The following is a 19,965-nucleotide window of genomic DNA, read 5'->3' as shown; positions in this document are numbered from 1 at the left end:
TATCTGCATGTCCACGTCCCTTGTTCTGCATCCATGGGGCTACCAGGTTCTCTTGTGCCCTCTCAAGTCCCCATTGGCCTCCTCTTCCTGTTCTATATGAACTACACCTTCCAGCCTGACCCCATAGGTCTTGGCTCAAATCCTGGTTTCCCCTCCCCTCTGCAGCCTGACACCCCTCCTTACTGGGTACCTGAGACCATCTCTGGTACATACTGGTGACAGAGGCCTAGAGCTAACAGCAGGTGCAGACCTTTGAGGAGAGGGTCTATGGTTCAATTCACCAGACCCCAGATATCTGGCCCAGGAGCCACCCCAAAGCCAGCTCCCCTGACATAGCTCCCAGTGACCCCAGAGCCCTTCATCTTCAGAGCCTCCATGACCTCTGACTTTCCTTACCCCAGGGCCAGCCTCCCAGCCACCCCTCAGGCATCTATCTATGCCCTATGCTTCGGGCCTCAGTGTCCTGGCAGCCTGCCAGGTTGAGGATGACTTCAGCAAGTTTGGTTTTGATTTCCTACATATTCCCTGAAGTCCTAGTCCTTCCCCTGGGCAGATTTCCCAGGTAGAGGAAGCTGGTGCCATCCTGCTTCTCCCCCCTGAGCTCCTGGGCCTCTTTCTTCCACTAGGTCCTGAGAGGGAAGGGCCTCCCAGAAAGAAGGCAGGCCTAGCTTCTTTCCGGCTCTCAGGCCTAAAGGGCAGGGACCAAGGTAAGCAGGGATCACACCTGCGGGAGTCCAGTATGGGGTTCTAGTATAGAGGTCTAAGCTTGGAAGGCTTCTGTTGGAGCTGAACGGGGTCCAGACTGCTCCGGCAGTCTCCTCTCAAAGGCTCTTCTTTTGCCTCCTCTCAGCACCATCCTTCCTAAGAGAACTCTCAGACGAGGCTGTGGTCCTGGGCCAATCAGTGACACTGGCCTGCCAGGTTTTGGCCCAGCCAACTGCCCAGGCTACCTGGAGCAAAGGTAAGGAGCTGTCCTGGAGTCTGGGTGCTGGATTGGTGTGGCCAAGCAGCAATCACAGGCTCCACAGGATGCTGTGGCTGTCCTGGGGAAAGCCAAGGCTGGCTCTGTCTTGTCACAGACGGGGTCCTCCTGGAGAGCAGCGGCCACCTCCTCATCTCTTCCACCCTGAAGAACTTCCAGCTGCTGACCATCCTGGTGGTGACAGAGGAGGATCTGGGCTCATACACCTGCTGTGTGAGCAATCCACTGGGGACAGCTGTCACCACAGGTGTCCTCCGGAAAGCAGGTGTGTGGTCCACACCAGAAGTCTCCACCGGGCCATGAGGGCTGGGCTTGGGAGTTCCAGGACATCTCATTTTGCCTAGTGAGCAAGACAATACTGGCTTCTTAGCTGAGGGTCCGTGGAACTTGGGGCTTGTAGGGAACTTGAGAAAAGTCAAAAGCAGATAAAGCTGCTAGTGCCACATCTAGTGCCAAAGAGTCTCTTTGTGTGCTCAACTGCCAGTCAGAAAGCCTTTACACATGCCTGAGATATGAACTTCCTCTCGTGACTGCACCACCTCATCTTCCTGTATTGCTTTCTGGTTCACACAGCATCCAAGGGCGCTTTTAGAGTGACGAAGGTGGGGAACTATTGGCCTAGCTGTGAGACCATTACTGATTGGCCTGTTAGCTTTGGGCTAGGGCACTCAGGGAGAGATGAGGCACTAACCAGGGCCACTCCATAGGGTCTCCAGTGTTACCCCAGTGAGTTGGCTAGCTGAAAGGAATCTAGACAGAGACTGCCAGGCAGGTGGACCTCCACACTAGGAGAGGTGCCAGCCTCTTCAATGCATCCTAGCTTGAAGCCCTTCTCCATCAAATCATAGAACAAGTAGAGGGCAGGCCTGGCAGCTGTTGAGAGGGAGACGGGTGTGGCCAGAGGTTGTTCTTTGAGGGTTGAGTGTCCATGCTGACCACAGAGTTGCTCTTGCAGAGCGCCCTTCGTCTTCTCCACGCCCGGAGGTGGGAGAACTATACACAGATGCAGTGCTGCTGGTCTGGAAGCCTGTGGAATCCTGTGGCCCGGTGACCTACATTGTGCAGTGCTGTATAGAAGGTATAGAAGGCTTCCTGAGGCCTGGGACTCTGTGAAGGGTTGGCATGGAAAGGTGCTGTGTGTCTGCTCTCTGTCTCTGTTTGTGCCTCAGGAGAGGGGCTCCCTTGATTCTCCACAATGGCTTCTTACTCTCTCCTGTGTGGTCAGGAGGCAGCTGGACAACCCTAGCCTCTGACATCTCCGACTGCTGCTACCTCACCGGCAAGCTGTCCAGGGGTGGCATGTATACCTTCCGGACAGCATGTGTCAGCAAAGCAGGAATGGGCCCCTACAGCAGCCCCTCAGAACAGGTCCTCCTCGGAGGACCCAACCACCTAGGTGAGCTTTGGGGCAGATGGGGCAGATAAGGGTGGCCATCAGATCAGGCATAGACATCCTTTTGTCCATGAATGATCTGCACGCCTGCATTCAGCATTCCAAGCTTGTGCTCCCTGGGGATCCCATTGTCCTCTTGTCCCCCTTCGCTCACCAACCCTCCTCATGTCACCCTGGCAGTTGATCATGGTTGATTTTGACTTTACCAGGTGTTGTGTTTGCATTTGATGGAAAAGTCTTGCTGTGGTTAATTAGAAATGGATGGTATAGACTCAAGAACGGTGGATGCTATCCAGTTCCATCTGGAATGTTCTCTGCCATTATCATGAATGCAATTTGTTAAAGATAATAGATTCCATCGTGACCCTGCCCTATCTAAGTTTCTCCTCCAATACACACAAAGCTAGTTGTTCAAAGTGACGGGAGCTTAAAGGGCCATTTTTTTTAGTGCTCCAGAAGGGACTGAGAGATGGTGGAAGGGAGGGGGCTGCCTGGATGTCCCTCTGTGACTAGATCTCCTCTCTTACTTCTCACAGCCTCTGAGGAGGAAAGCAGCCCGGGGAGGCCAGCCCAGCTTCTCCCCAGCACAAAGACCTTTGCCTTCCAGATGCAGATCCGGAGGTGCGGGGTGTTTGTAGAGGTGGGAGGGTGAATGTCCCCCCAGTTTGTCCTGGGGGCTTCCCATGGCCCACACTCCAGTGCAACTGCTCAGCATGTCTGTCGTTGGTCCCTTATCTGCTCCCCGAGCTTGGTCCTTGCTGCTCTAGTGTGGGAGCGACTCACAAGCTCCCCATGTTTCCTTCCTGCAGGGGCCGCTTCAGTGTGGTGAGGCAGTGTAGGGAGAAGGCAAGTGGGCGGGCGCTGGCTGCTAAGATCATTCCCTACCAGCCTGAGGACAAGACAGCTGTACTAAGAGAATATGAGGCACTTAAGAGACTGCACCACCCACATCTGGCCCAACTCCACGCTGCCTACCTCAGTCCCCGGCACCTGGTGCTCATCCTGGAGCTGTGCTCTGGCCCTGAGCTGTTACCCTCTTTGGCAGAGAGGTGAGGGGTAGCCTGGTCTGCCTGAGAGACAGTCATGCAAGCAGAGCTCTGGGAGGGACTATGAGAACTGTCTGACCCCATCTAGCTGGGACTCAGAAGAACCTGATGGTCCTTCTGGCCTGCCAGGGCACCATTCTCAATCTTCCCATGTGTGCCAAGCCCTGCCAGGATACCCATTCTACCTGCCTTGGGCCTGTTCTGAGCCACCTGTGCCCCTAGGGACTCCTACTCAGAGTCTGACGTGAAGGACTACCTGTGGCAGATGCTGAGTGCCACCCAGTACCTGCATGCCCAACACATCCTGCACCTAGACCTGAGGTCTGAGAACATGATGGTCACTGAGTACAACCTGCTTAAGGTTATAGACCTGGGGAATGCCCGGAGTCTTGGCCAAGAGAAGGTCCCACCCCCTGAGAACTTCAAAGACTACCTGGAGACTATGGGTATGTATATGACTCCTGATCTGTCCGGCAGAGAGGAAATTCTTCTTCCCTACCTGTCCGCCCTCATTCCCAGCTCCACTGACATTCACCAGTCTCTCACTAGAGCCAGATGCCCTGCATGTCAGCTGGCTCCTCCACTGGCATCCACCTCCTGTGCCCAACCTCATGTCCACCCATGCTTCTCTGCAGCTCCAGAACTTCTGGAAGGCCAAGGGGCTGTTCCACAGACAGACATCTGGGCAATTGGTGTAACAGCCTTTATTATGTGAGTCCTTCACAGGTGTCTGGGGAAGCTGTGCTAGGTGGGTGGGTGGGTCAAGCTACAAACCCTGTGCACCCCCTCCCACAAATACATCCAGAGATTAATTTGGTCCCGATACTCCATCCTCGATGGGAAGCTCGATGTCCCAGTATCTCCTATCCATCCGAGGGTAACTGAGTCTCCTGTGCCTCTCACCCACGCAGGCTGAGTGGCGAGTATCCAGAGAGCAGCGAGGGGACTCGCGACCTGCAGAAAGGCTTGCGCAAGGGACTCATTCGGTTGAGTCGCTGCTATGCAGGATTATCAGGGGGTGCCGTAGCCTTCCTGCAGAGTTCATTATGTGCTCAACCCTGGTAAGAAGCTCAACCTGTGCTCCGTCCTGCCCCAACCCCTCCACTGCTCTAGCCGGTTCATCCCACATCGCCAGCCCCACCCACCGTGTAGCCCTTCCCTCTAGGCTTGTCTTACCCCGCCCCACGCACCCGTCCAGCCTAAACCTCAGACCCTCGCTGATCCACTCTCTACTTCAGGGGCCGCCCGTGCGCTTCCACCTGCTTGCAGTGCGGGTGGCTGACAGAGGAGGGCCCCACTGGCTCCCGACCCACGCCCGTAACCTTCCCCACCGTGCGGTTGCGCGCCTTTGTGCGGGAGCGCGAGAAGCGGCGGGCACTCCTCTACAAGAAGCACAACCTGGCCCAGGTGCGCTGAGGTCCAGCTCTACAGAACTTGATGTGCCACACATGCGGACAGCCGCCAATAAAAGATGCCAAACGCCCAAAGAGTGTTCTGCTTCGTTGAGTCACCTCCCTGGGGTTACGGAACATAGGGATCACAACTCTTGCCTCAAGTCAGGTCCGACCACCCATCCTCAATAAGCCAATTAAAATGTTGCTTCATCGGGAAGAGGGACACTTGAGATACAGCAACCCCCTCAAATAGAACTTCAGCGTCTGACGAAAGATTAAAGTTTAGAGGGCCAAGGGTAGGCACAGCTAAGCAGCCAAGCTGCAGTCTCATCCACCAGTCACCTGGGTTTCAGTTTTGTCTTGCAAAACGCTCTGTAAAACAGGCTGTTAGAACTGTCTGAAATCTGGGAGACAAGTGTCCCCTCTGGAGAGTGCCCTTCCCTGGGGGGTGGGGAACTTCCATTACTTTGGGGTCAACTGATAAACGCCAGACTGGCAACAACTGGAGGTCGCAGGAACCTTTGGCTCCTGAAGCCTTAGTAATGCCCTCCCATTCCTCCCAGCTGTTCATGCATTTCTATTAGCCCCTGGGGCCTCTGCTATTTCTCTTCACAAGAACCTACCCATCTCTCTCCTGCCCATGTGTGCAAGGTGTGCCTTGAATTTCTTGGTTGTGTTAGCTCTTGGATTAAGGGTGCCAAGAGACTATTCAAGGTGTACTGCTGACCATGAACCTCCTGGAGTCTTTATTGAGGTCTTGTCTTGGAGTTGCTGACTTGAGGCCATGGTAAAACCCAGGCCACCCTCAGTCTTCCCATTGCCTCTGTCCTGGTCTCAGCAGAATCAACGCAGCGGAGACATACCCTTAGTTTGTTTGCAGTTGTAATACAGCACTGGAGGCTGCTGGATATGTGAAAACAATTATTTATCTTCTAACGTGGGAGCTGAAAGTTGAAGTCTGTGCTCCTATTACTGCCTCTGGTAAGGGTCCCTGACTGTGGCACTTCTTATAGTCAGGTGAGGGTCCCTGACTGTGCCACTGATAGAGGACAAGTTGAAATGTCCTCAAGTTAATTATGAACACCAGAGGGTGGGAGAACGAGATAAGGGAAATCGGCCCTTAACAGCTAAAGCAACACAAGCAAACATACTGTGGAAATCTTTTGACTTCAAGTCCACCTGCCCTGATGTAGATCTCTGAACAGTAGGCTGCAAGCATTCCAGAAACACCAAGCATCTCTCTCCAGAGCTCACTTTCCCGTCAGACTCTCCCTGCCTCTGGGTACATAGCAAAGTAGGAACCTTCTGGGATACAAATGGGTAACATATAATCCAATAGCTTCTGGCCAGCAAAGGAAGCAATGGCCAGTGGAAAGACCCTACAGAACAGGAGAGCCATCTTTGCTAGTCATCTGACAAAGGAGCAGTAGCCAGACTGTATAAAGAACAGTTGGTTAGATAATAAAAATATTGGCTAGATAATAAAAAACATCATCTAACCAATGAAAATGTTAGACAACTGTCAAAAAAGGTACAAATAGCCAATAAACACATGAAAACATTCAATGTCCTTAGCTACCAGGGAAATGCAAACCGGAAGTACAGTGAGAGGCCAGGCGTGGTGGCTAGTCCTCTGTAGCTCTGAGCTCAAGGCCAACCTGGTCTACATAGTAAAACTTTGCCTCAAAACAGCAACTACACCGAAGTTCTATCTTGCTTCAGTTAGAGACTGTCAAGGAAACAAATGAGCTGGAGAGATGGCCTAGAGCCTATCAGATATTTATGTTACTATTCATAACAGAAGCAAAGTTAGAGTTATGAAGTAGCATTGAAATAATTATATGGTGGTGGTGAGGCACAACGCGAGGAGCTGTGTTAAAGGACATTAGGAAAGTCGAGAACCAACGCCTTAGAAGTTAAATGCACTTGTCCTTGAGGAAGACAGTTTTAACTCACTTAGGCTGGCTAAAATTGTGTGGGTGGGAATCTGTGACAAGACTTTGACTTAGGTCTGAGGAGCACAACAGGAGAGTAGCTCCCAAGAACCTTAGAGAGCCTCCACATCGGAGGGTCTCACTGCTTTCCTGAGATCTTTCCCGACCAACATCTGGCTCTCTGGCAATGTCTCATTTCAGAGTTCCCCCACTGCTGGGATAGGACCCAGTCCCGGCTCCAGCAGAGCTCACCCACTACATTATCTGCCCTTAATCTCATTCACTGCATGGAGTGTGCTCCCCATGAGAATACGGGAGTTTCTGGCTGTATGTACATTCCCCGGACAAGGACCATTTCAGACTTATAGAAGGCAGTATTTGGCTTTGGTCATGAACTTCATCCTCCCTCAGGACCCATCTCCTGTTCTTCTCCAAAGCCATGGCAGGGGCTTGGAGCACATGTTGGTCTTATCTGTTTGCCAGGGTCTCCTGCCCCAGAAATCACAAATGCAGCACACTGTTTACAAGTCACAGCCAGTGTGGCTGCACAAGCCAGGTGCTGTACTTACCTGGTATACTTTCCCTGCCTGGGACAAACAGAAGTGTCATACGGTGTCCTCAAGATGAAGCTGGTAACAGGAAAAGGGCTAGTTGAGGAGCTACACAAGGTCCCTACTAACCCCAGGGAGCCAAGTCCTTTTGGCGTGTCATACATGTGATAAAGAACATATGGGACCCCCACTTTGTCATGCCTGTGTGGGAAAGAGTTATACATCCTAGGTCTGGTGGCTTGTGAACCTCCGGCTTCTTCGGTGACCACGTATCTATCTGCCTGGCATGTCAGCTTTTTAAGTTTTCTTTTAAATACATTTTTTAGTAATGTGTGTTTAAGAGAGGGGTTTATGCAGCACGTGACTGCAGATGCCCTTAGAAGCTGGGTGTATAATTCCTTTCAGTAGGAGTTACAAGGTACCCAACATGGGGGTTGGAATCATTCGGTTCAAACTTTGCAAAAACAGTGTGTGCTTTTACCAGGCCAAGGTCTTGGTTATTTACCCGCAGGATAAGCAGAGACACTATTTCAGATGAGTTTATTTAAATGTTTTCCTTTCAATAAATAGAAGATAAAACTCCCGAAAGTGTAATACAAAAGCAGTCACTATTGGTTCTTGTGCGCATGGGACTGTGCAGCTCAGGCTGCAAAGCAGGCAGCCAGGGGCCGTGTACCACAGCCAGCCACCAGGGGCGCCCTTTGAGGGCAAAACCAGACAAGTCCCAGAACAGAAGGGTGTGTTCAAGTGTCATTTCTGAGCTCCATTTCTGGGCCTCTCATGTGCTGAATACTCCTTTAGGATTCAGCCCCCACTAGACGGTTTCATCTCTGGGGCCAGGCTGCTGTCCGCTCTTTGTAGCCACACCCAGCAAGGTCAGGACTCTGAGCAGCCTTCCTGTTTATTAGACCAAATCCTGAGATGCTGGTGAGCTTGAAGCTGACTCCCTACCTAACCTTACTCAGTATCGCTTCAGGGACTGTGTGGCGCACTTGGCAGGCCAGCAGGCCAGATTGCTGCACAGCAGTGTGGACAAGCCTTGATTACTTCTGGAAAGCTCTATGACATTACAGGAACCCAGAGTCTGAGGTGCTGGTGATACATGGGACTTAGTGCTTTGGTGAGAGCTTTCGGCACTAAGTGGCATCAGAGGTGGGGAGGATCCCCGGCATGAGGGCAGAGCCCAGCCCAGTATACTCTCACCAATACTGTCTCTGAGACTAAGAACTTGTGTTTCCCACGTGTGGTCAGAAAGGCATCATGTGTTCCTCCTAATGCTCACAGGATGTCAGCTGGCTCCTGGGTCTCTGCATGGCCAGGACAAAGGACCAGAAGAGGTGAAGGACTCTCCTAGAAGGTTTGGGTCACTGTGGACCAAGGCTGTCCCCAGATACACCTATCAGCCTACAGATGGTCATAGGGGTCGGGCTGCTAGACAGAGGTGAGAAGAGGGGCCGGAGTGTACCTGAGAAGGAGGTCTCAGGGAAGATAAACAGCAGCGATCCATCTGTGGCACTGTAGAATGAGAGATGACCAGCTTCATAGTCCAGAAAAATCCCCACACGCTTGGGAGGGTCCCGTAGTGGGGAGAAGGCCCGATCATTGGAATTATAGAAACTTCCCAGGAACACCAGGATCCAGAACCCATTGCCAGCTGACAGCTCCCCTTTTTCCTTCCTGTTGACAGTTTCTTTACACACGCCAAGTGCCCAGCTGGTCTGGTCCCCGACTTCCACCTCCCAGTAGTGGCGGCCGGAGGTAATGCGCTCCTGGCCCAGCACACAGGGTCCTGGGTCAAACCGCTCTGGGCTGTCAGGTAGGGCCTGCCGCTGCTCACCACGCTGCACACTTCTCCGGTCCTCAGATAAGACCAGCTCCGGATTGGCGGTGTCTGGGTCCAGGGTTATGTCCCCTGTGTAAAGGCTTGAGGTCAACCCCCATTGCTCTAGCATCAGCCAAACCTCTCCTGGCAGTCCATGCTCCGGACTATTTTCCGGAGCCTCAGGCTTAAGTAACTACCCCCAGAGAACTCTTCCCTGGGAGAAAACACCTAGCTCTATGTCAGCTCTAGAAAGCAGTCCCGCATCTGCTTCTGATATCAGGGCATCCTGACTGCATTTTCATTCACCTTCTTGAGAGGGTCTCACGCAGCCCAGGATGGGGTTTGCTGAGTCCAGGATGGTCTTCTGCCCCCACCATGTCCTGACCACTTTCCACATTTGTTCTTCCTTTCACTCTCTAACAGAAGACTGTGGGTTTGGGTTGCAGCTACACCCTAGGCCCCACAGCGTTCTGGTGGCTCCCGGGGTAACACAACTGCTCAGGAGGAGGGCTGCTGTTTCCTCCCAGACCACAGTCCCAGATGATTTCTGGTCTACCTACCTCTGGGCCTGGCATGGCCCACATACAGTCAACCTTTGGCTAGAAGCAAGGGCAGCAGCCCCCAGACAATCAAGACTTAACAGCAGAGTCCATCCCTGGCTCCAGAGAGGACCTGAAAATCTGCTTTGCCAATCCTAAGAGTCCCCTGACATCACACTTGAGCTTTATGTTCCTAAGGTGGCTCAGGTGGGGTCTGTTGATCACTTCAGGATGGTGTTGGCCACCACAAGCCAGCTGTGGGACAGAAGGAATTTTAGCCTCATTCATTGGCTCCAGGGAGAAGATAGGAGCCAGGGGTCAAGTTTGCTCACAATCATCTGGCATACTATGCCCACAGAGCAGAACATCCCTAAAAGCTCCTCACAGGTTGGGTCCAAGGGAACAGTGAGCTGAAGGGACAGTCCTTAAAGCATAGGAGGGCATGTGCAGAGAGCACGGGAAGGCTTCATCCCTCCCTCCAGCCTTACCCACCGTCTCTTCCTTAACTGCAGCTTCTTTAGCAAACTATTAATACGAAGCAAAATGACTCCTGGATTTTGTGAGCCACCTAGCAAATCACCTAGCATTGGATAGAGGTTGTGGGGGCTCTGGCGTAAGAGCAGGGAGACAGAGATATGGATGTCTCCTGGGTCTTAAAAGTAGCCTCTGAAGTAGGTCAGTCCTGTGGAACTTGGCCTGATGGAGAATTGCTTAGTTTAGAAAATACATACACTGTATAATGTCTAAAGCAGAGGGAAGTTTCTAGAACTGCTGTTCTAAGCTACTGGATCAATGTTAAGTCCTGGGGCTCCCGACAGCTCCGCTCCCAGGACTGTACACCCACCTCGGAACCTCCGCAGGGTCTCCACCAGCCCTGGGACCCGGCACACGGTCCTCAGCTCCATGGGCACCACTGCTGGAGGCTGCAGCTTCACATCCTGCACCCTACAGGGGACAGCTCAGCTTCATGCTTGGGGCCAGCAGCTGGGGCCCACCCACATCCTGCCCAGATGCCCAGGCTCATACCTGCACAGGGCGTCCTTAATGTCCTGTAGGGGAAGAAAGTATGCACTCAGTACTAAGGCTTGTCACCTGGTCCTGGTTCTCCCCAGATCACTCCAGCCCCATGTGACAGACACACATGCAAGTGGGTCTGATAACAGCCCAGATACAGGAATGCTGCAGGGGTCTAGAGCCCTGTGTCGACATCTCCTGGAAGAGGAGACCGGGTCTAGATCAAGTTCTGCTTCTTCCTCTCACTTACAGCAAATGATGGGTCACTGTCTTCTCTGTCTACAGAATCCCAAGTAGACTCCCTGTCACTCTAAGGACAGGCAGGCATTCGTACTTGCCCCCTAGATGGGGTAGGCGCTTTACTAGAAGTCCAGCCTGTGATCCCACTGTGTCCTCTTGCCCCCTCAATGTCCCACAGGTGCCCCAACTTGATCCCATCCCTTGGTTTTCTTCCTTCTGTGTCTATACATCTAATCCCACAACAGTATTTTTCAGTCAGTGACCAAACTCTGTCCCTTCCTCCCCCAAACCTTGGAATGGAACTGTCGTTCAGGACAGAGTCAGGCTGTCCAAAATTACTATTATATATATCCATGTATAGAGAAGCCACATATGCCCCCCAAACACAGGCTTACCATTGCTCTTGCTTAACTGTCTTAATGAGAAGGTAAGCCCCTGCTGCTGGAGACTCAGCACACAGTGGTTGAAGGTCACAGAAAACCAAGTTGAACTGACCTGGAAATTCCTCCCCTGATGGCTAGTACCCAAATCATCAATAGCCTCACTCAGAGGCTGAGCATGGTGCAATGCCAAGGCACCATGTGCCCACTGCTACAACGGTGGCATGGAGGCTGTGGGGTACCCGACTGCTTTCAATAGGTGTGAGGCCTACTTCACAGGAGGAATTCATGCCTGGTAAGGCTGGGGAGGCTGCAGGCCCTACAGGGCAACATACTACTGTTGTTTTATTAAACTGTGTATTTCTGTTTATATCCACGGATAACTGCTGCTCTCACCTTGGCAGGAGAAGCTTCTCTCTCCAGCGCACAGCAGTCAATGCTGAGCCTCCAAACTAGTTAAAGTGCCAAGAATGAGTGAGCACTGCTCAACCCTAAGTGAGTCAGTCATCTGTGTCTGCATGCACGCCCCCAGCAGGCTCCCCACCACAGGCGAGTGGGGAGGAGGATGTGAGGATGTGAGGATGGAGAGGAGAGCTGTGAAATGTGTCTGCATGCACAACCCCAGCAGGCTCCCCACCACAGGCGAGCGGGGAGGGGGACTGGGACGTGAGGATGGAGACCACAGGCGAGCGAGGAGGGGGACATGAGAATGGAGAGGAGAGCTGTGAAATGCTGTCTTCTAGACATGGCACCTAGGAACTCACAGCAGCTGTGCTTACCTGCACAAGATCAAGCCAGTCAGTAAGTCCAGCGTGTGTGTGTGTGTGTGTGTGTGTGTGTGTGTGTGTGTGTGAGAGAGAGAGAGAGAGAGAGAGAGAGAGAGAGAGAGAGGTAGGGGAGAGAGAGAGAGAGAGAGAGAGAAAGAGAGAGAGAGAGAGGGGAAGAGGGTGTGTGTGTGTGAGAGAGAGAGGAAGAGGGTGTGTGTGTGTGTGTGTTTGGGGGCGTGTTGTGCATTAGGCTGCTGTTAGGTTACCCAGCATATATGGGCAACACAAACTGGACTCAGTGGGTCATCTAAATAAAGACAGTGAGGGAGAGAAGAGGACAAGAAGGTGGCAAAAGCGTGTGCTGGGGGAGTGCCGGGGAGTGGGAAGAGAGCTGGAGTGGATGTGCTCAAGACCTACTGCATGGGGTGTATGGAACTTTAGGGAACCAATAAAATCTTTAAAAAAAAAAAAAAATCACTGTTAGTGCTAATCACTTCAAGTCTTATTGTTAGCACTTCTAACATTCATTTTTCCGAAGATTTGCAAAGATGCTAAAGAATGGGCCATTTATTCCCTAACTGGCAGCTGTTGGACTCCTGCTTGCTGCCCTAACTACCCAAATGTCATCTCAGCACTCCACATCGTCCACAACTGTGCAAAGACTGCAACAGACCCTCTCTGCTCCTGCGGGAGCAGCCTCAGCAAACAGCCTCTAAGACTCTGCCTTCAGGTACTTGGGGGGAGGAGCACGCCCCCTGGTGGCCTAGTGGGAGGCTGCAACTGCTGCTAGCTGATATAAAATCCTGTCTCTACTTCAAATGGCTGTTCAGCTCCCGTGGTATGTGGTGGGTTCAGAGGCATCCTCCTGTCTGTTTCTCCAGGATTCCAACAGGTCAACAAAAGACTCCCTCCTAGTGGTCTCTTTTCACCTCATTGAGTCACACCGGCTGAGCTGGTGATATCTAAAAAGAAGCCACAGAGATAGTAGATGTTGCCTGGTCAGCTGGCTGAGAAGGAAGAAGGGTGGCAATACGCAGAAAGACACAGAGAGAGGACAATGAGACTCAGCTAAAAAACAAATGGGTTTAAGATACCAGAAACCTCAGATCCTGGCCACCAGCAACAGGTCCTGGGAGATGTCAAGGGCCTGAGGGAGGCGTTGGGCCAAGCGTTCAACACTGACTGGTGTTGAGGGTCAAGGAATCCTGATATCCAGGCCTGCCCAGAAGCTGCGGCCCCTAAGAAATGTAACACTTGTAGGTCCAAGGCCCATACGCAAGGACACCTGAGTGCGTGTGCTGCTGCCTCCTCCTGCCTGCTGCCTCTGCTCAGCCCTGCCAAACATGAGGGGAAATAAAAGCTCCTGCTGACTCAGTCTCTGTCTCCCTAGAGCAGGCTCTATGATAGACGACCCAGAGTCTCTGTCTCTCTAGAGCAGGCTCTATGATAGACAGCTGTGACTGGTGACCTGCACAAGGACAGACACGCAGAGGAGTGAGAGGTGAGAGCATGGGAGAAGATGGAGGTCTCTGAGCCAGGAGAGAGACCTTGAGAGACCTCTATGGTTTGTGGTGACTGTCTTCCTAGACATGGTGTAGACAGTTGGTCCCTGTGAGGATGTTAAGAAGTGGTGTGGGGGCTTACCCTTGGAAGGAATTAATATACTACAATTCACAAGGACCCTGGTTAGCTCTTTTGAGAGTTAAGAGCATTGATCTTTTCTTCTCCTCCATCCTCCTTGTCTCACCAAGCAATCTCCCTTGTTCTTGTCCTTACAGTATGATGTCATTGCCATAATATAACACACCCAAGCCACCAGCAGGACTTTCGGCCCCTAGCCTTGGGTGTTTCATGGAAACAAAATAAGTTAACGCACTGAGCCCACTGACACCCTGGCCCTCTACTTCTGGCCCCTAATATCATAAGGAAATAAAGTTCCTTGTGTAAATGTGTTCCTGTGGTACTTACTTTCAGTAGAGCTGGGTGACACAGGCAGTTGGCCAGCTCCCACAAGCCTTGGCCTTTTTGCCACAGACATGATAAACACATGTCCCTGTCATGGGGGATGGTTTCTGCAGATAGGATCATACTTTCAAGTTGCTAAAAGGGAGGGCTCTGAAGTCAAAGGTGTATTCCCTGGAAAACATGGGTGAGTACATGGGCCAGGAGCACAATGAGCCTGATGTGGGTAAAGGAGCAGAAATCTGCCCCTTACCCATTTGGAGGCAGGTATGCTGCGGGTATTGCCTCACATAGCCTGAGGCAAGGATGGCACAAGGCCTTCCTTGCTAGGGTGATAGGAGAGCCTTGGCCTCCAAGGTAGGGAAGGGGCCTCCTCAGACACATCTGTTGAGGAAAGAAAATTACCCAATGCTATAGAGCACATTGACTAGGCCACCGGCCTCCATGGATGGGTTCCATGTCCCCAGCCCTCATCTGTGAGTGATGCTTGCCCAGAAGGTCAAAGGAGACCACACCACAAGCGTTAGAGATCTGGCAGAAGGACCCTGCAAATCAGAGCGTGGATTCCCCTGGGCCTCCTTCTTTCACCACAGCCAATGAACAGCAGCTCACAGGGACAGAAGGAAGCAAGGGCCGCTCTCCTAACCCCAAGACGTGGGCGTAACCCACCCAGCAGGTGGCAAAGAACTCTCCCAGCAAAGCTTGGTAAGAATGGGGACCAGGGTGGGAAGAGGAGCAGGCAGGGAGCAGGCAGTGGTGGGAGACAAACAGGACAAGGGTGGGGACAGACACAGGTGACATCGAGGCAGCCTGGTGGTGTGAGATGAGTGGATGGCTGAAACAACCAGGGACGAATCCAAATCTGGTGCTCACACAGACCCCTGCACCCCCATTTCCAAGTCACCTCTTCTTCCAAACATTTTCCAGCATTTTGTTTTCCTACAGCCCAGGAGGCTGACGGTGGCTAACACTCTGTACCCTATCACGTCTGATGCACCGCGAGACAAGTTTGGTTTTTCCTATTTACTGTCTGTACCAGCGACAAGAGTATGGGCATCTGATCAGGGGTACATCACTCAAAAGCCCAAAGTGGTCCTTTCCCTAGCAACATTCAGCAGTGTATCTGCATCTTCAAGGAGGAGCAGGGCCTTGTGGGACTTTCTCCCACAGCTGAGATCTGAATGGGCTCAGCACTCAAAAACAAAAAAGACAAAAAGACCAGGTTGAGAGGCACGTCAGTGACCCTGATTTAATCAGTACAGAAGGCTGTACACACATGGAGAAACATCACGCTGTACCCCAGAAATAAAATACCCATGAGCATTAGCTGTTAGTTAAACACACAAAACACTCTTAGCACTCCAACCCCAGGGCCTCTCCTTGCTGCCTGGCTGTCAGGGACCCTGCTTTACTGACACAGGCCTCAGTCTTTATTCTTCTCTGGCCCCCTAGTCCTCCCTCCAGGAGCTCACAGAGCATTTCTGTCTGTCAGGCTCTAACCATGACAGCTCGGGAAAGACTGAAGTCCCTAGGTGCCTCTTCCCAGTCCCTGCTGTGCACCTAGCTAGCACCTGGGCCCAAGAGGGAACACACTGCCTCTGTCCTGCATGGAAGGCCGAGGGTCAGTCTCAGACCCCTGAATCTATATACTAGGTAGATGGCACTGGGGCATGGGGGAGGACAACGCATAGCCGAACCCCTAAGGAAGGGATCAGTGGACCCCACAGCAGTCACCCCTGAATCTCATCAATGATCACTGGACAAATGGGGAGACTTAGGTCCTGAGCCTGCTGAAGGGCCCTAGAACTAAGCGCCATGTTTCATGGTCATCTAGACTACCCTGAGACAGAGTGTAGGGGGACCCAAGTGTTCTGGTTTGGGGGACATGAAGAGAAGCTAAGATCTAGGGAAGAACAAGGCTGGAGCTCACAACTTAGGAAAAATTCTAAGGGGGAAGAGAGGCGGGAGAAATGGAGAGGGAGAGAATAGGTGCTGAGAGCTAAGGGACCAGCTACAGTTTGACTGTCTCCCTCCAGACGCACATCAAATGTACTCCCCACCATGGGGGGTCACGGAGCACCTTCCTGAGGTGATCTGCCCTGAGGGTCCTGAGAGCCCCTCTCAGAGGCTGTTGTTTGACCTCAACTCCCCTGTCTCACACTGTTAGAACAGAGAAGGACAGAGACAGCATCCTATACACACTTGAACACCCAGGGCTGAGTGCAGAGCATGTACTGTAGATCACAAGCTGAAGGGGCTGGGCCTGAAGTTCTACCGAGAGCTCTCAGGGGTCCGGGAAACAAGTCCTAGCCTGCCCCTCCCCTAAAGCACACAGGCTGAGCCACGCCCACATGGCTGTGTCCACTGAGGATAGCAACTGTGGTCAGCTTGAGAGAATGGGAAGCTAACTGCGGGGACTTCTTATGTGGCCGCCTCAGTGTACGTCCTAGCTTTGCACCTGTGGACTCAACCAACTGTAGATTAAAAGTGAAACCACATCTGGGCTGAACACATGACACTCTTCTGGTTACCCCCTAACTGCACAGCAGCTACTTAACAGCACGTTCAGAATTTCAGTCCAGCTAGTCCTCATGGAAGGCAAGCAGAGGATGTGTGCGGCGGATACACGACATTGCAGCCTTTTGTTCAAGGAACTGGAGCATCCCCACTGGGAGCCTTGGGGCTGGCACCCATTTTCATGGACGCCAAAGAACACATTTTCGGTCGCCTATCTTAGCTGCTGTGGAGGTTTACAGGAAAGACTGGGAGGGCAGGCTCTCTGCAGACTCGAGTCTGTTATGAACAAATGCTTTCTCATTCTGAATTCTTTGCCAGCACCTTCTCTGCCTGCCTGTCTGTCTCCTCTTTTTCCCTCTCTCTCTCACAGAGCACCGTGTGACTCATTAGGTGGCAGCATGGTCATGGTCAGTGGGGGAGGGGCAGAAGGCATGCAAGTGGCTGGGACTTGGGGGATGTACTGCAAGTCCCGTGACAGCCCAGCAGCAGGCAGATACAGAGCCTGTGTGCCTGGAGAGGAAGCAGCGGGGTTGGGGATACGGGGTGCACACTCCATGGTCCCCTTGGGGACCTCCAGTCCATTCCATCCGGCCCACTCACCTGCAGTAAACCCAGCGCTGGCAGCTGGCAGCGGCTCTCAAGCTCTGAGATGAGGGCTGCCAGCTGCGAGCTTTGCTGGCTGAGCCTCGCAGCACCTTCGCGCAGGCGGGGCAGGACCTCCAGCTCCTCTTCCTCCAGCTTCTGCAGCAGCTGCTGCTCCTCCTCTGCCAACAGGCGGCGCAGCCTCTCGAACTCACCCAGCACATTCTGCCTCTGGCTCTCCACCATCTTCTGCAGGGCACAAGAGGGACAGCTGAGGGAGAAACTTGATGCCAGACCAGGGACTGACCCCTTGGAATGCTCCACTCTAGGCTGGTCACAGAATATAGCACCAGAAGCTGCCCAGACCCTAATACCTGACAGCTCATCCAGTCTGTCACCTGGGGCTGGAACACCAACCCAAACCCACCACCCTTGAGCCCTCCGACCGCCAGTCTACCACCTTTGGCTACCCAGACCCGAGATCCATTCCTGGGACCAGTCACACTCAGCATCTGTCACAGAGGCTCCAAGCCCAGCCCCTGGGTGTCAGCCGGACAAAGATGCCACCCCACAGCTAGACAGACTAAGTCTACCCCAATGCCAAATACCTCCCTGACTCCTAAATGCCGCTACTGGACACCTCCTTGTACCTAGCCTGTTCCTGACATCCGCCCGAATCTACTCTTGGGAATCCTCACGGCTGCTCCTTCCATAACTCTGAACTCAAGCATACCAGGACCCCACGACAGGCACTTAACGGAGGACAGAATCGAATACACCCTCTATTACACGCACACCCATGCACTCCGTCCAGCTGGTGTGTCTCAGTGAGGCTAGTCTGGCAACCGACTAAACCGGCTACGGACTTGATGCTCCCTCCTTCACCCCAGACCCAGCACCTGCCTGCCACAAGGCACAGGTTTCCTCGGCCTGGGCTTGGAACAGCGTCGCATCTTCCATTTGTTTCCGCAGGTGCTCCAGTGACTTCTCCAGCCTCCCCTGGTGGGATGGAGACCAGTGGTGCCATGAGAATCCCAAGAGTCATCAGGCCCGATAGGAGGGGCCCAGACACAGAAGTCTGCCTTTCCCCTCCTGACCTCCTATCTCAACCTCTTCCCCATTGGACCAAGTGAAATCTGTCCAGACAATGGTAGGTCTAACACCCACCAATTGGCAGGTACCCTCCTGACTTGGCAGTAACCCCTCTGGTGCGCTTCCCCTTTCCCAAATTCACAGACTGTCATAGTTGAGATTTCTCCTTACTTTTAGTTCTCAGCCCCATGGCCCCGAGCCAGCTTGTTGTGTGCTTGGTAGGCGTGTCCAGGCTCTCTCAACAGGACACACCTACCAAGCTGGCACTGAAGACCCACCTTTTCTCCCTTCCTCTTCTTCCCAGCTGTGGTCACAAGGGCTCACAGCAGGTCAGTGGCTAAGACTTGAGTGTGTCCCCCAAAATTCCACCACCACTGGGACATGAGAGTAAGGCTCTCTGGATGGGATCAGAGCGTTCCTGCTCCACCTTCTGGAAACATGAGAATACACCCAGAAGGGGGCCACTGATGAGCCAGGAAATAGTCCTTATTAGACATGCTGTCTATAAGACAGAGTGGGAATGCACCATCAGGGTTCAAACTAGGTATGGCTTCCACAGCGCCTTTCCTCAGAGTACCTCATGGTCTGGCGATATTTTCCTAGGTCAGACCCGGTTCAGTTTCCTTTCCCAGTCTCTTGCTGGTCTGTGTACCACAGAATAGTAAGCATTTCTATACGTGCTAGTCTCCTCTAGGGTCTTTATATCAATCCAATCCTCATCAACTCCAGGCCTGGACAAAGTGCTGGGGAGACCATGAAGTCAGCTCAGGTAGAAGGGATGAAACTGAGCTGCCAGTGGGGCTCAGCCCTCATCAGGGCTGTGGCAGAAGCCACAGGCCTATCCCAGAGGCTGCCTTACTCTCGAAAATTCAGGCGTATCCCCTCACTCCGCCCCCACCATCCTGTACACCTCCAGGTTGCGTTCCAAGCTCTGCCTAAGTCTTTCCAGTGTTTTCTCCTGGAACCCTGGACCTCGTGAGTTACACCTAGCCCTCTTTTTTAGTTTGCAACAGGGTCTTACACTGGCTTTGAATTTATAGTAGGCCCTGAACTTTGATTTTCCTGCCTTACCTTCCGTAGTAGCTGGGATGACAGATATAAGCAACCACTCCCAGCCATTTTCTCATTTAAAAAAATATCTTTATTATTTTGATTATGAATGTCAGCAAGTGGAATGTGCCCTTAAATGGCCACGCCTGTAGAGGCCAGACAGGTCAGATCTCCTTAGGGCTGGAGTTCTAACGGAACTCCAGCAATCTGGAAGAGCAGTGAGCTCCTGTAACTGCCTGAGCCATCTTTCCAGCCCCTGTTTTCAATGCTGAAGTCAGGAACAGTGTTTTAAATAGCTGTAAGGCAGTAGCAGCATGCACAAGCTTCAGCAAAGGCCTCGAGCTCTGGTTGCAAGCAACCCCACCATTGGTTAGGTAACGATGCAGACTTCCTACCCTGGGTGTGGTGAGAGAGCAGCAAAGTCCAGGAGGCCTTGGGATAGGCCCGGGCTCTCCCCTCAGCTCCCAGTTCCTGCCTATGGGAACCCTCCTCCCATCTCTTTGGTTCTAACTGGAGAACTGGAGGCGCCTCTCTGGATATTACTCACTCATGGTCCCAGAGCCAAAAAGTGAACCTGTCACCAACACCCGGTTTTTCCCAGAATGCACGTGCATCTCATCCTGGAATAAGGCAGGCTACATCCCGACCCCCTCACAGGATCAAGTGACCCGTAACCATGCAGGCCAGCACCCCCCCCCCC

At 52.7% G+C, this 19,965-nt stretch overlaps 2 protein-coding genes across 17 annotated transcripts in view; one reads left to right on the top strand and one right to left on the bottom strand.

Moving 5' to 3' along the window:
- The window catches only part of Obscn (obscurin, cytoskeletal calmodulin and titin-interacting RhoGEF), a 147,538-nt gene extending 142,630 nt beyond the window's left edge, over positions 1-4,908 (top strand). For 12 of the 14 annotated variants that reach the window (XM_031354173.1, XM_031354174.1, XM_031354179.1 and 9 more), the window contains 11 exons: positions 627-707; positions 851-961; positions 1,080-1,247; positions 1,938-2,060; positions 2,208-2,378; positions 2,912-2,996; positions 3,185-3,424; positions 3,644-3,867; positions 4,057-4,132; positions 4,333-4,482; positions 4,660-4,837. In XM_031354173.1, the coding sequence (XP_031210033.1) occupies positions 627-707; positions 851-961; positions 1,080-1,247; positions 1,938-2,060; positions 2,208-2,378; positions 2,912-2,996; positions 3,185-3,424; positions 3,644-3,867; positions 4,057-4,132; positions 4,333-4,482; positions 4,660-4,837 (1,607 nt within the window). Of the gene's footprint in view, positions 1-626; positions 708-850; positions 962-1,079; positions 1,248-1,937; positions 2,061-2,207; positions 2,379-2,911; positions 2,997-3,184; positions 3,425-3,643; positions 3,868-4,056; positions 4,133-4,332; positions 4,483-4,659 lie in introns of all 14 variants that reach the window. The other 2 variants (XM_031354168.1, XM_031354166.1) reach the window with 1 other exon arrangement.
- The window catches only part of Trim11 (tripartite motif containing 11), a 22,677-nt gene continuing 7,491 nt past the window's right edge, over positions 4,780-19,965 (bottom strand). The window contains exons 2-7 of one of the 3 annotated variants that reach the window (XM_031354207.1): positions 18,027-18,122; positions 17,142-17,372; positions 10,688-10,710; positions 10,506-10,606; positions 8,766-9,212; positions 4,780-7,378 (exon numbers count right to left, since the gene is read on the bottom strand). In XM_031354207.1, coding sequence (XP_031210067.1) covers positions 7,368-7,378; positions 8,766-9,212; positions 10,506-10,606; positions 10,688-10,710; positions 17,142-17,372; positions 18,027-18,122 — 909 coding nt within the window. In that variant the 3' untranslated portion in view covers positions 4,780-7,367. Of the gene's footprint in view, positions 7,379-7,823; positions 9,213-10,505; positions 10,607-10,687; positions 10,711-17,141; positions 17,373-18,026; positions 18,123-19,965 lie in introns of those variants that run through there. The other 2 variants (XM_031354206.1, XM_031354205.1) reach the window with 2 other exon arrangements.

This window comes from Mastomys coucha, unplaced genomic scaffold (genome assembly GCF_008632895.1).
Source record: "Mastomys coucha isolate ucsf_1 unplaced genomic scaffold, UCSF_Mcou_1 pScaffold5, whole genome shotgun sequence".
Classification (NCBI taxonomy): Eukaryota; Metazoa; Chordata; class Mammalia; order Rodentia; family Muridae; genus Mastomys; species Mastomys coucha.
The sequence above is the reverse complement of the archived record's forward strand: the minus strand, read 5'-3'. Positions and strand labels throughout refer to the sequence as shown.